The following is a 13150-nucleotide window of genomic DNA, read 5'->3' on the forward strand; positions in this document are numbered from 1 at the left end:
GCTAACCTCTCACCATTACCAATAACAGAGAATACAACAAAACATACTAACCTCTCACCATTACCAATAACAGAGGATACAACAAAACATGCTAACCTCTCACCATTACCAATAACAGAGTTTACAACAAAACATACTAACCTCTCACCATTACCAATAACTGAGTCTACAACAAAACATGCTAACCTCTCACCATTACCAATAACAGAGGATACAACAAAACATGCTAACCTCTCACCATTACCAATAACAGAGGCAACAAAAAAACATGCTAACCTCTCACCATTACTAATAACAGAGACTATAACAAAACATGCTAACCTCTCACCATGACCAATAACAGAGACTACAACAAAACATGCTAACCTCTCACCATTACCAATAACAGAGGCTACAACAAAACATGCTAACCTCTCACCATTACCAATAACAGAGACTACAACAAAACATGCTAACCTCTCACCATTACCAATAACAGAGACTACGACAAAACATGCTAACCTCTCACCATTACCAATAACAGAAACTACAACAAAACATGCTAACCTCTCACCATTACCAATAAGAGAGGCTACAACAAAAAATGCTAACCTCTCACCATTACTAATAACAGAGGCTACAACAAAACATGCTAACCTCTCACCATTACCAATAACAGAGGCTACAACAAAACACGCTAACCTCTCACCATTACCAATAATAGAGGATACAACAAAACACGCTAACCTCTCACCATTACCAATAACAGAGGCTACAACAAAACATGCTAACCTCTCACCATTACCAATAACAGAGGCTACAACAAAACATGCTAACCTCTCACCATTACCAATAAGAGAGGCTACAACAAAACATGCTAACCTCTCACCATTACCAATGACAGAGGCTACAACAAAACATGCTAACCTCTCACCATTACCAATAACAGAGGCAACAACAAAACATGCTAACCTCTCACCATTACTAATAACAGAGGCTACAACAAAACATGCTAACCTCTCACCATTACCAATAACAGAAACTACAACAAAACATGCTAACCTCTCACCATTACCAATAAGAGAGGCTACAACAAAAAATGCTAAACTCTCACCATTACCAATAACAGAGGCTACAACAAAACATGCTAACCTCTCACCATTACCAATAACAGAGGCTACAACAAAACACGCTAACCTCTCACCATTACCAATAATAGAGGATACAACAAAACACGCTAACCTCTCACCATTACCAATAACAGAGGATACAACAAAACATGCTAACCTCTCACCATTACTAATAACAGAGGCTACAACAAAACATGCTAACCTCTCACCATTACTAATAACAGAGGCTACAACAAAACATGCTAACCTCTCACCATTACCAATAACAGAGGCTACAACAAAACATGCTCACCTCTCACCATTACCAATAACAGGGGAGATTAGCATATATACTGATATTTGTGCCTCTATAACTTTGTTATTCATCATTATTCCCTATTCATATCTAAACGGTAAAATATATGATTGAATTCCCTCAAATAAAAGGTGACATTCTGTACTGTCACCTAATATGAAACATTCTATCTCAAATCCAAAATGCTGGAGCATAACACCAAATGTAAACCTGTAAGCTTCACTGTCCAAACACATATGGTGTGGACTATGTGTGTCTGGTAAACACATGTGGATCTGGTGAACAGTTATCACTTGTTGACCAACTACAGGAATACTGACCTCAGAGTCTCCAGTTTACAGTGGGGATTCCCCAGTCCATCAGAGAGCAGCTTCACTCCTGAATCCTTCAGGTCATTGTTACTCAGGTCCAGCTCTCTCAGGTGTGAGGGGTTTGACCTCAGAGCTGAGACCAGAGAAGCACAGCCTTTCTCTGTGACTCCACAGCCTGACAGCCTGCAAAGAGTCAAATCATTTTAAATTCACACTGCTATTCTTTGGTGGTGAAAATAGTGGCAGTATAACGTTGTAACATTTTCAGATACATCAGTGTCCTGAAACCTGCCATATCTATTCATAAATGGATGTTTCATTTTTTGAAATGACAAATTATCAAAGTGTTGCTTTTAGAGAGAAAAATGTATTGTACGGATATTTGAGTAGACTGACCAGTCCAGTTTAAAAAGCAGTATCAGTCAAAAGACAGACAGTGAGGTATCAGATTTAGATTGTATTGAGTAAACAGTCCACACCATATCTATTTTGACAGTGAAGCTAACATTTTAAATGTGGCTCTATACTCCAACATTTTGGATTTCAGATCAAATGTTTCATATGAGGTGACAGTATATAATGTCACCTTTTATTTGAGGGTATTTTCATACATATCTGTTTCACCATTTAGAAAATGTAAAGCACTTTATGTATCTAGTCCCCCTATTTGAAGAAGTCATAAATAGTATGACCAATTTACTCATAGTGTATTAAAGTAGTTAAAAGTTTAGTATTTGTTCATAAACTCGTTGGTTGCATTTGCAGTTTGTTTTGGTTGTGTTTTGCAGAATAATAAAATGGTGGATGACGACTGGCTTCATTTTCTGTCTGTGAGTAGATAACATGTTTCTAAACACTACTAAATTAACCCTGATGATGCCATGATTAATACAAATCATGAATAAATGATGAATCACAATGAGTGAGAAAGACACAGAAGCTACAACAAAACATGCTAACCTCTCACCATTACCAACAACAGAGGCTACAACAAAACATGCTAACCTCTCACCATTACCAATAACAGAGGCTACAACAAAACATGCTAACCTCTCACCATTACCAATAACAGAGGCTACAACAAAACATGCTAACCTCTCACCATTACCAATAACAGAGGCTTCAACAAAACATGCTAACCTCTCACCATTACCAATAACAGAGGCTACAACAAAACATGCTAACCTCTCACCATTACCAATAACAGAGGCTACAACAAAACATGCTAACCTCTCACCATTACCAATAACAGAGGCTACAACAAAACATGCTAACCTCTCACCATTACTAATAACAGAGGCTACAACAAAACATGCTAACCTCTCACCATTACCAATAACAGAGGCTACAACAAAACATGCTAACCTCTCACCATTACCAATAACAGAGGCTACAACGAAACATGCTAACCTCTCACCATTACCAATAACAGAGGCTACAACAAAACATACTAAACGCTCACCGTTAACCTCAAATAAAAGGTGACATTCTGTACTGTCACCTAATATGAAACATTATATCTCAAATCCAAAATGCTGGAGCATAGCACCAAATGTAAAACTGTAAGCTTCACTGTCCAAACACATATGGTGTGGACTATGTGTGTCTGGTAAACACATGTGGATCTGATGAACAGTTATCACTTGTTGACCAACTACAGGAATACTGACCTCAGAGTCTCCAGTTTACAGTGGGGATTCCCCAGGCCAGCAGAGAGCAGTCTGACTCCTGAGTCTCCTGGGTGATTGTAGCTCAGGTCCAGCTCTCTCAGGTGTGAGGGGTTTGACCTCAGAGCTGATACCAGAGAAGCACAGCCTTCCTCTGTGACTCCACAGCCTGACAGCCTGCAAAGAGTCAAATCATATTAAAATCACACTGCTATTCTTTGGTGGTGAAAATAGTGGCAGTGTAACGTTGTAACATTTTCAGATACATCAGCGTCCTGAAACCTGCCATATCTACTCATAAATGGATGTTTCATTATTTGAAATGACAAATTATCAAAGTATTGCTTGTAGAGAGAAAAATGTGTATTACAAATATTTGAGAAGACTGACCAGACCAGTTTAAAAAGCAGTATCAAGGGCCTCCCGGGTGGCGCAGTGGTCTAGGGCACTGCATCGCAGCGCTAGCTGCGCCACCAGAGTCTCTGGGTTCGCGCCCAGGCTCTGTCGCAGCTGGCCGCGACCGGGAGGTCCGTGGGGCGACGCACAATTGGCCTAGCGTCGTCCGGGTTATGGAGGGTTTGGCCGGTAGGGATATCCTTGTCTCAACGCGCTCCAGCGACTCCTGTGGCGGGCCGGGCGCAGTGCGCGCCAACCGAGTGGGGTGGGTGCACGGTGTTTCCTCCGACACATTGGTGCGGCTGGCTTCCGGGTTGGAGGCGCACTGTGTTAACACAGTGCGGCTTGGTTGGGTTGTGCTTCGGAGGTTGCATGGCTTTCGACCTTCGTCTGTCCCGAGCCCGTACGGGAGTTGTAGCGATGAGACAAGAAAGTAATTACTAGCGATTGGATACCACGAAAAATTGGGGAGAAAAGAGGGTAAAAAAAAATTTAAAAGTAAAAAAAGTAAAAAAATAAAATAAAAAGCAGTATCAGTCAAAAGACAGACAGTGAGGTATCAGATTTAGATTGTATTGAGTAAACAGTCCTCACCATATCTATTATGACAGTGAAGCTAACATTTTAAATGTGGCTCTATACTCCAACATTTTGGATTTCAGATCAAATGTTTTATATGAGTTGACATTGACACATTTGCAGTTTGTTTTGGGTTGTGTTTTGCCCAATAGAAACTCAATGGTGGATGATGACTGGAGTCATTTTCTTTATAAGTGAGTAGATAACATGTTTCTAAACACTACTAAATTAATCCTGTTGATGCCTTGATTAATACAAATCATGAATGAATCATGAATAATAATGAGTGAGAAAGTTACATAGGCTACAACAAAACATGCTAACCTCTCACCATTACCAACAACAGAGGCTACAACAAAACATGCTAACCTCTCACCATTACCAATAACAGAGGCTACAACAAAACATGCTAACCTCTCACCATTACCAACAACAGAGGCTACAACAAAACATGCTAACCTCTCACCATTACCAATAACAGAGGCTACAACAAAACATGCTAACCTCTCACAATTACCAATAACAGACGCTACAACAAAACATGCTAACCTCTCACCATTACCAATAACAGAGGCTACAACAAAACATGCTAACCTCTCACCATTACCAATAACAGAGGCTACAACAAAACATGCTAACCTCTCACCATTACCAATAACAGAGGCTACAACAAAACATGATAACCTCTCACTGCATGTTCCGACCCTTTTCCCTTCTCAAACCTACTGAGGTTACATTTAAAAAACCTTTGTTGACATAGAGATTCTGGGAACATCAGAAGTTGGGGGGGAAATGAACTATATTCTGGTAATCCGACCAACTGTACATATGCGGTGGTACTTAAGGTATATTATGTCAGTTCGGTTGTCATCTGAGACATTCTCATCAATGATAGAATGACATAAACTCTACTGTGGAAAGTCTAAACATCAGAGGTATCGGATTCACATGGAATTGTTTAATTCAAATGTTTGAATATGAAACTATTTGTGAAGAGATTAAATGTAAATTTAGCTTCCAAATGAGAGATTTGGGTTTTCATAAGTTTGCTCAACCAGTGGCCCGCCCCTGTGAAGAGACATGGGTAATAAACTTTTCAGACACACCCCTCTCCCTCCACTATATAAGCCATTGACAAAAATATAACTTCCTGTTCCGGGTACATTAGGGTGACGATCCGATGTCAGAATGGTTCAGGTAATCACTACCGAACGAAACCAACCTCAGCATGAGCTTTGGTAGCGACTGGTATGAACTTTGAACTCGTATTCACTATAGAAGTGATACCTCCTAGACGTTGTTAGCAACAGCAGCTGCAAACGTAAATTAGGACAGACAGAGTATCCAGTCTACCACTCAGCAGCAGCAGCTGACATTCTTCAAAGGACAAAGGACTCGGTTGGGCAACAGGGCCTTCCATCTACCACCAACCTACCGAAGCGCAGCTCAGAGTAAATATTTATTGCATTTTCCTTTTCCAAATGGGCGGTAATTTAGAATGCATAAGATATTGTATTTACGATAGCACAGCTTCGCCCTTTGTTCCTCAAAGTCTTCCCGCTCTTTCACTCAAACCCAGACCCTTTTCTTTTGTGTAACAAGCTGTTCCGCCCGCTAGGGACGTTTTCCTTTTTGACGGCAATTTGTAATAAAGGTATGATTTATTCCGTGTATACGTAATTCTGTGTGATTAGTTAGGTATTTAGTAAATAAAGAATTAAACCCAATTTTGTATTGCTGATTCAACTTGTTAGCCAGGGTTCGTGAAGATAACCAAGAATTTACAACTTTCAGATGAGACTGAAATAAGATGACGATTAATATTGACTGCTATTGATGTAAAATATTACTAAATCTTTAAGAGTTTATTCAGAAGATAACAGCTCTATAAATATTATTTCGTGGTGTCCCTCCTCTCTAGTTAATTACATTTACATGATTAGTTCAATCAGGTAATATTAATTATGGAGAAATTATTTTATAGAATAGCATGTCATAACACTTAATCCGGCATAGCAAAAGACACGACAACATATAGATTAATCTTCCGTCTCCTAGAACTGTATCGTCATATTGTTATACTAATGTCAAAATAAACGCATTGATTCAGTATGTTATTCAATATAATATTATATACATATATAATACATATTTTTCTCTAAACTGAATGTTTTTTCCTGATTTTTAGATCTTATATGTCATTTTATTTACTCACAGAACAGCTCTGGAGACTTTGACCACTGGCAGCAGCCTCCGAAGACCTTCCTCTGATCTGGAATATTTCTTCAGGTCAAACACATCTAGCTCCTTTTCTGAAGTCAGCAACACAAAGACCAGAGCTGAACACTGTGCAGGTGACAGGTTGGGTTCTGAGAGACTTCCTGATCTCAGGTATCTTTGGATCTCCTCCACTAGAGAATGGTCATTCAGTTCATTCAGACAGTGGAACAGATTGATGCTCCTCTCTGGAGATGGATTCTCCCTGATCTTCTTCTTGATGTACTTGACTGTTTCTTCATGGCTCTGTGAGCTGGTTCTTGTCTTTGTCAGTAGACCTCGTAAATGCTTCTGATTGGACTCTAGTGAGAGGCCCAGAAGGAAGCGGAGGAAAAGGTCCAGGTTTCCCGTCTCACTTTGTAAGGCTTTATACACAGCTCTCTTGTAGAAAGTAACTTCAGGCTGGTCTTTTGTTTTCAGTTTGTTCATTACATTCTCATTGTTGTTGATGAATGAGAGGAACACATATACAGCAGCCAGAAACTCCTGAATGCTCAGATGAACAAAGCAGTACACCTTGTCCTGGTACAGCCCACATTCCTCTTTAAAGAGCTGTGTGCACAATCCTGAGTACACTGAGGCTTCACTGACATCAATGCCAGCCTCTTTCAGGTCTTCTTCATAGAAAATCAGATTGCCATTCATAAGCTGTTGAAAAGCTAGTTTTCCCAGTGACAGAATGCTCTCTTTATTCCAGTGTGGACCTGTCTCTTCTTTCCCAAGATACTTTTCATTCTTCTGTTTGGTATGAAACACCACAAGGTGTGTGTACATCTCAGTCAGAGTCTTGGGCATCTCTTCTATCTTATGTTTCAGCATGTGTTCAAGGACTGTTGCAGAAATCCAACAGAAGACTGGAATGTGGCACATGATGTGGAGGCTCCTTGATGTCTTTATGTGTGAGATGATTCTGCTGGCCAGGTCCTCATCACTGAATCTCTTCCTGAAGTACTCCTCCTTCTGTGGGTCATTGAACCCTCGTACCTCTGTCACCTGGTCAACACACCCTGAAGGGATCTTATTGGCTGCTGCAGGTCGGGTAGTTATCCAGAGGAGAGCAGAGGGAAGCAGATTTCCCTTGATGAGATTTGTCAGCAGAACATCCACTGAGGTTGACTCTGTGACGTCCCAACAGATCTTGTTCTTCTGGAAGTCTAGGGGCAGTCGGCACTCATCCAGACCATCAAAGATGAACAGAACTTTGTACTTGTCGTAGTTGGAGATTCCTGATTGTTTGGTTTCCATTGAGAAGTGATTGAGAAGTTCAATCAAAGTGTGTTTGTCCTCTTTCATCAAATTCAGTTCCCGGAAAGGGAATGAAAATACAAATTGGACATCCTGATTTGCTTTTCCTTCAGCCCAGTCCAGAATGAACTTCTGCACAGAGACTGTTTTTCCAATGCCAGCGACTCCCTTTGTCAGCACAGTTCTGATAGGTTTGTCTTGTCCAGTTAAGGGTTTGAAGATGTCGTTACATTTGACTGCAGTCTCTGGTCTTGCTTGTTTCCTGGTTGTTGTCTCAATCTGTCTCAGCTCATGTTCATTATTGACCTCTCCTGTTCCACCCTCTGTGATGTAGAGCTCTGTGTAGATCTTATTGAGAAGTGTTGGGTTTCCTTGTTTAGCGATCCCCTCAAATACACATTGAAACTTCTTCTTTAGATTAGATTTGAGTTCACGTTGGCAAATCACAGCAGGTTCATCTGAATCTAGAAATAACACAGAGGATATTAATATTACATCTGTTTTAATGCCTACAGTATTGTAGGACTGTTATAAAGTTTAAATTATAATAATTTATTCTCTTAACTGACTGTATAAATGTGTAAATGTTTTCATAATGCATTACAGACTGGTGTGACTGATTATATTATTATTGGTATTATTGATGGTATTATTAATGTTGTCTCTCTCTCTAAATTAATCACCACAACACATCCCTGCTGCTACTTGATGAGGTCACTAGGTGTTGTGTTAAGGCTGCTACAATATCATTGAGTTACACAGCTACTTTAGCTGTACTTTAGTTACAGCTTTTAAATGTTATAAAACAGCATTCAACATGAGGCAGACAGATCTTACATTTCTCCAGTGTGTCAGCAAGCTCCTTCTGGTTCATTTTCCTCAGGACGTGCAGTGTGATCTTCAGAGCCCCCTCTCTGGCACTGCTCTCCTGCTTCTCATCTTCAGCATCCACCACTTCCTTATCCTGCTTCTGACTCTCAAAGCCTTCTGGGAGTTCTGGACTAAGAATCCTCTTGAACATCTTCAGCTCGTTCTTCACAAATGTCATAATTTTCTCTTCAAGCAACTGAAATAAATAAAATAAATAAGTTAAGCAAGAGACAAAATGCTTTCTCATCAACACATTAATGAATGATTGACAGATCAACTTTACTTGAGGTAAACAAAAACAAATGTACATAACAGGACCACATACACTGAATATGGAGGCCAGGTCTGTTTGATGACTCTGGGAAGACTGACCACTGAGAATCTCTGACTCTGATCTCTCCTGTTGGCTTCTGTGGGCAGAACATGAGATTACATCTCCTCATCTAGGGAGTACACACACACACGCACACACACACACACACACACACACACACACACACACACACACACACACACACACACACACACACACACACACACACACACACACACACACACACACACACACACACACGCAGGGAGGGAATGTTGTGTTTGATTATTATTGTTTTAGGACTATGAAAATGGACAAAAGGTTTAGCCTATGGATTATGAAAACAACAAAAAGAAATGGGAAAATGGGAGAGGAGAAATGACTAGAGACAGTGTTGTTTAACTCACTGACCATGACCCGTGAGTTCTTCTTACCTTTGTTCAGTAGAAAAGTCTCCCTCTCTAAAGGATATAGGAAGATTCATAGACTTGTCACTCTTCATGGACACACAGCTGGGAACAGGGGAGGCTGGTCTCTCCTGCTTGATTGGGCTTCAACACAACAGAGACAAACATTACATCTCTGATCTACTCTGAGCTCAGATGGGGAAACATAAGAAGAGTTTCATTCCAAAAAGCTTTATATCCATTTTCAGAAATGTTCGTAAATTAGCTTTTATTGTTTAAAGAAGTTATGTTTATGTTAAGTTATGTTTTTTTTGCTAAATGAGGAGATGGCACGTGGGTACCTGCTTCTATAAAACAATGAGGAGATGGCACGTGGGTACCTGCTTCTATAAACCAATGAGGAGATGGCATGTGGGTACCTGCTTCTATAAACCAATGAGGAGATGGCACGTGGGTACCTGCTGCTATAAACCAATGAGGAGATGGCACGTGGGTACCTGCTTCTATAAACCAATGAGGAGATGGCACGTGGGTACCTGCTTCTATAAACCAATGAGGAGATGGCACGTGGGTACCTGCTTCTATAAACCAATGAGGAGATGGCACGTGGGTACCTGCTTCTATAAACCAATGAGGAGATGGCACGTGGGTACCTGCTTCTATAAACCAATGAGGAGATGGCACGTGGGTACCTGCTTCTATAAACCAATGAGGAGATGGCACGTGGGTACCTGCTTCTATAAACCACTGAGGAGATGGCACGTGGGTACCTGCTTCTATAAACCAATGAGGAGATGGCACGTGGGTACCTGCTTCTATAAACCAATGAGGAGATGGCACGTGGGTACCTGTGTAACAGTATAACTTTACGGCGTCCCCTCGCCCCGACACGGGCGCGAACCAGGGACCCTCTGCATAAACATAAACATAAACAACTGACACCCACGAAGCATCATTACCACAAAGGCCACGGCCCTCGCAGAGCAGGGGAAACCCTACTTCAGGTCTCAGAGCAAGTGACGTAACCAATTGAAATGCTATTAGCGCGTACCCGCCATTTCACATCCGTTACACCTGCTGCTATAAACCAATGAGGAGATGCAGTGCGAACTGCGTCACAAATAGAACTGACTTCTAGACGCTTGTTAGCGTGCGCGAGCAGTGTCATTTTTAATAACGAAATTAATTTAGCGACTCGAGCGTTGTAGTCAGCCCCGCTAAAAGGCTGGTGTCGTTACTCTGCCTTCTCCAGGGACATGTTGAGGTAAATTTACTAACCGGGAGGCTTGAATTATTTAATTTATTGGTGGGCTGGAAGACGCACTCTTGTCTTTTCTATTCCGAGGTTGTTTACTCGCAATATCAGATATTAAGATGTGTTTTATAATGAATGTATACTGAGGTTGAGGCTCTGACTAGTGATTATTTACCCGGTGTTCAATACCTGCTATTGAGGCGCCCTGAAAATAATATTCAAAAGATTGGTCCTTGGACACAGAGGGGTTAAACACTAAAGTTACCGTCCATCTAGTGAAGAGAGGAGAACCGGACACAGGTAGCCAGCATCCGTCAACGAGAGAGGGAGAAGCCCTCCACGGATTTAACAGGTGGAAGAAACAACCGGGGAGCTCCATCGGTCCACAAGAAATGCAGACAGCCGGTGATGATGTAGTGGTAGCTATGGTAACTAGGATGCTGCTGGTATAGTAGCTAGCTAGCTTAACTAGCTGTACTGACTAGCTTAGCTAGCTAGCTGGTCGTTCGTCTGTCCCTCGTCTCGATGATGAATCCGGTGAACCACAAGATGAAACAAGGATAGAGAGTGAAAAGGATCTGGCTACACTCATACTGTCCCTGACCGTAAAGAAAAAAGCAAATTGAACACTGAACTTCGGTGTCTCAACACTGTAGTGAACTCCGTCGTTATTCTCCAAGATCACCTCAGCAACTCTGCGCGTAACCGGACAATATGCTTGGCGCCACACCGAACGTGGACGCGGACAGTTCTGTACGGGGACGCGGACAGTTCTGTACGGGGACGCGGACAGTTCCAGAACGCGGACATGAGCAGTGCAACACAATCAACTAAACCCAGTCTTTACTGTGGGTTACATTAGTAATATTCATTTTTTATTATTATGTTAAACAAACATTCTATGTTTTTTTATAACAATGTGTTGAGATCTGGGTCCATATCGTCAAAGTGTGTCAGAGTAGAAAATTGTTCGTATAAGTGCTGAGAATAAAGACATTTTACACTTATGGGTATAAATTAATGCTATGCATGAAGTCTCTAGTCCCACCTAGTCGGCAGATATTTAGGACACCTCGTGAGCTCTCCTAAGTAGTTAAGAGTTAACAGCAGGTGTCTTGATAATACTATAGAATAATGCAGTGAGTCAGTGGTTCCTGCGCCACATGTAATTGCATTGCAGTAGTTAAAATAATGTTTTATATTTCTATATGATCAATCTATAAATAACATAGACCTACATGCAACAGTATGTCTTGTGCTTTTGGCAATGATTTATGTATAATAATTATGTATAACAAGTGATACCATGTATAACTGCATAGCATTTTGTCTTCATTTTGGCAGATTAACTCATGCTTATTTCTGAAGATTAACTCAGGTTGGAGTTGGAGCTGTGACCGAAAGGTGGCTGGTTCGAATCCCGGGCCGGGCGCTGGAAAAAACAGGTGGAATTGATCTGACCACTGGAGGGCTGCTGGGTTCACATCCTCAAAACATGAACCTTTTGTTGATCAGAACTCTAGAGGTTCTTCTTCACTGAACCCAAAAATACATATAACTTTTAGTGAGTCCATATATTAAGGAAGTGATAGAAGCCTTTTTGGTTCTATAAGGAACCTTCTTTTCTAAGAGTCTATAATAAACACGTTTTTCTTCTGATTATTTAATTATCTACATCATGTTATTTAAAGTTCTCCCTTTGGAGAGCAACATCACATTGTTAAAAAATAATCCTAAATTGGGCATGGCTATAAATTGGGCAGTTGAAGGTATCTAGGGCGTAATATGTGTTTGATGAATATTAACATTGTATGCAACGTTGTAGGCAACATTATTGGCAAGGGACTTGATGCAACTATACCAAAGATATTTAGAGTTGTTAAACGGGTGTGAAGAGTGTGTTGATATAACGGTTATATTGTCAAAAATCTGCTGGTAACAACGATCAGAATTGGTTAAAAAAATATGCATTCCATTATATTAGGCAATAATTAAGAGTAGGCAAAGTGGTCGTGTCATGTGAAAATTCTATCAAATGTCTAACATTGCAACGAGTACAGTCAGGGTGCCGTGGAACCCCTGCAGTACCTCCACAGACCCCGGATTGAGAACCCCTGCAGTACCTCCACAGACCCCGGATTGAGAACCCCTGCAGTACCTCCTCAGACCCCGGATTGAGAACCCCTGCAGTACCTCCACAGACCCCGGATTGAGAACCCCTGCAGTACCTCCACAGACCCCGGATTGAGAACCCCTGCAGTACCTCCACAGACCCCGGATTGAGAACCCCTGCAGTACCTCCACAGACCCCGGATTGAGAACCCCTGCAGTACCTCCACAGACCCCGGATTGAGAACCCTGCAGTACCTCCACAGACCCCGGATTGAGAACCCCTGCAGTACCTCCACAGACCCCGGATTGAGAAC

At 41.2% G+C, this 13150-nt stretch overlaps 1 protein-coding gene across 1 annotated transcript in view; it reads right to left on the reverse strand.

Annotated features, from left to right (window-relative positions):
* The window catches only part of LOC129867869 (NACHT, LRR and PYD domains-containing protein 12-like), a 222679-nt gene extending 212116 nt beyond the window's left edge, over positions 1-10563 (reverse strand). Inside the window, exons 1-7 of the mRNA XM_055941348.1 lie at positions 10544-10563; positions 9497-10317; positions 9075-9159; positions 8717-8945; positions 6573-8343; positions 3427-3559; positions 1718-1891 (exon numbers count right to left, since the gene is read on the reverse strand). Of these exons, the coding sequence (XP_055797323.1) occupies positions 1718-1891; positions 3427-3559; positions 6573-8343; positions 8717-8945; positions 9075-9159; positions 9497-9564 (2460 nt within the window). The 5' untranslated portion in view covers positions 9565-10317; positions 10544-10563. The remainder of the gene's footprint in view (positions 1-1717; positions 1892-3426; positions 3560-6572; positions 8344-8716; positions 8946-9074; positions 9160-9496; positions 10318-10543) is intronic.
* Between the last annotated feature and the right edge of the window lie 2587 nt (positions 10564-13150).

Source organism: Salvelinus fontinalis, chromosome 2, assembly GCF_029448725.1.
Source record: "Salvelinus fontinalis isolate EN_2023a chromosome 2, ASM2944872v1, whole genome shotgun sequence".
Lineage (NCBI taxonomy): Eukaryota > Metazoa > Chordata > Actinopteri > Salmoniformes > Salmonidae > Salvelinus > Salvelinus fontinalis.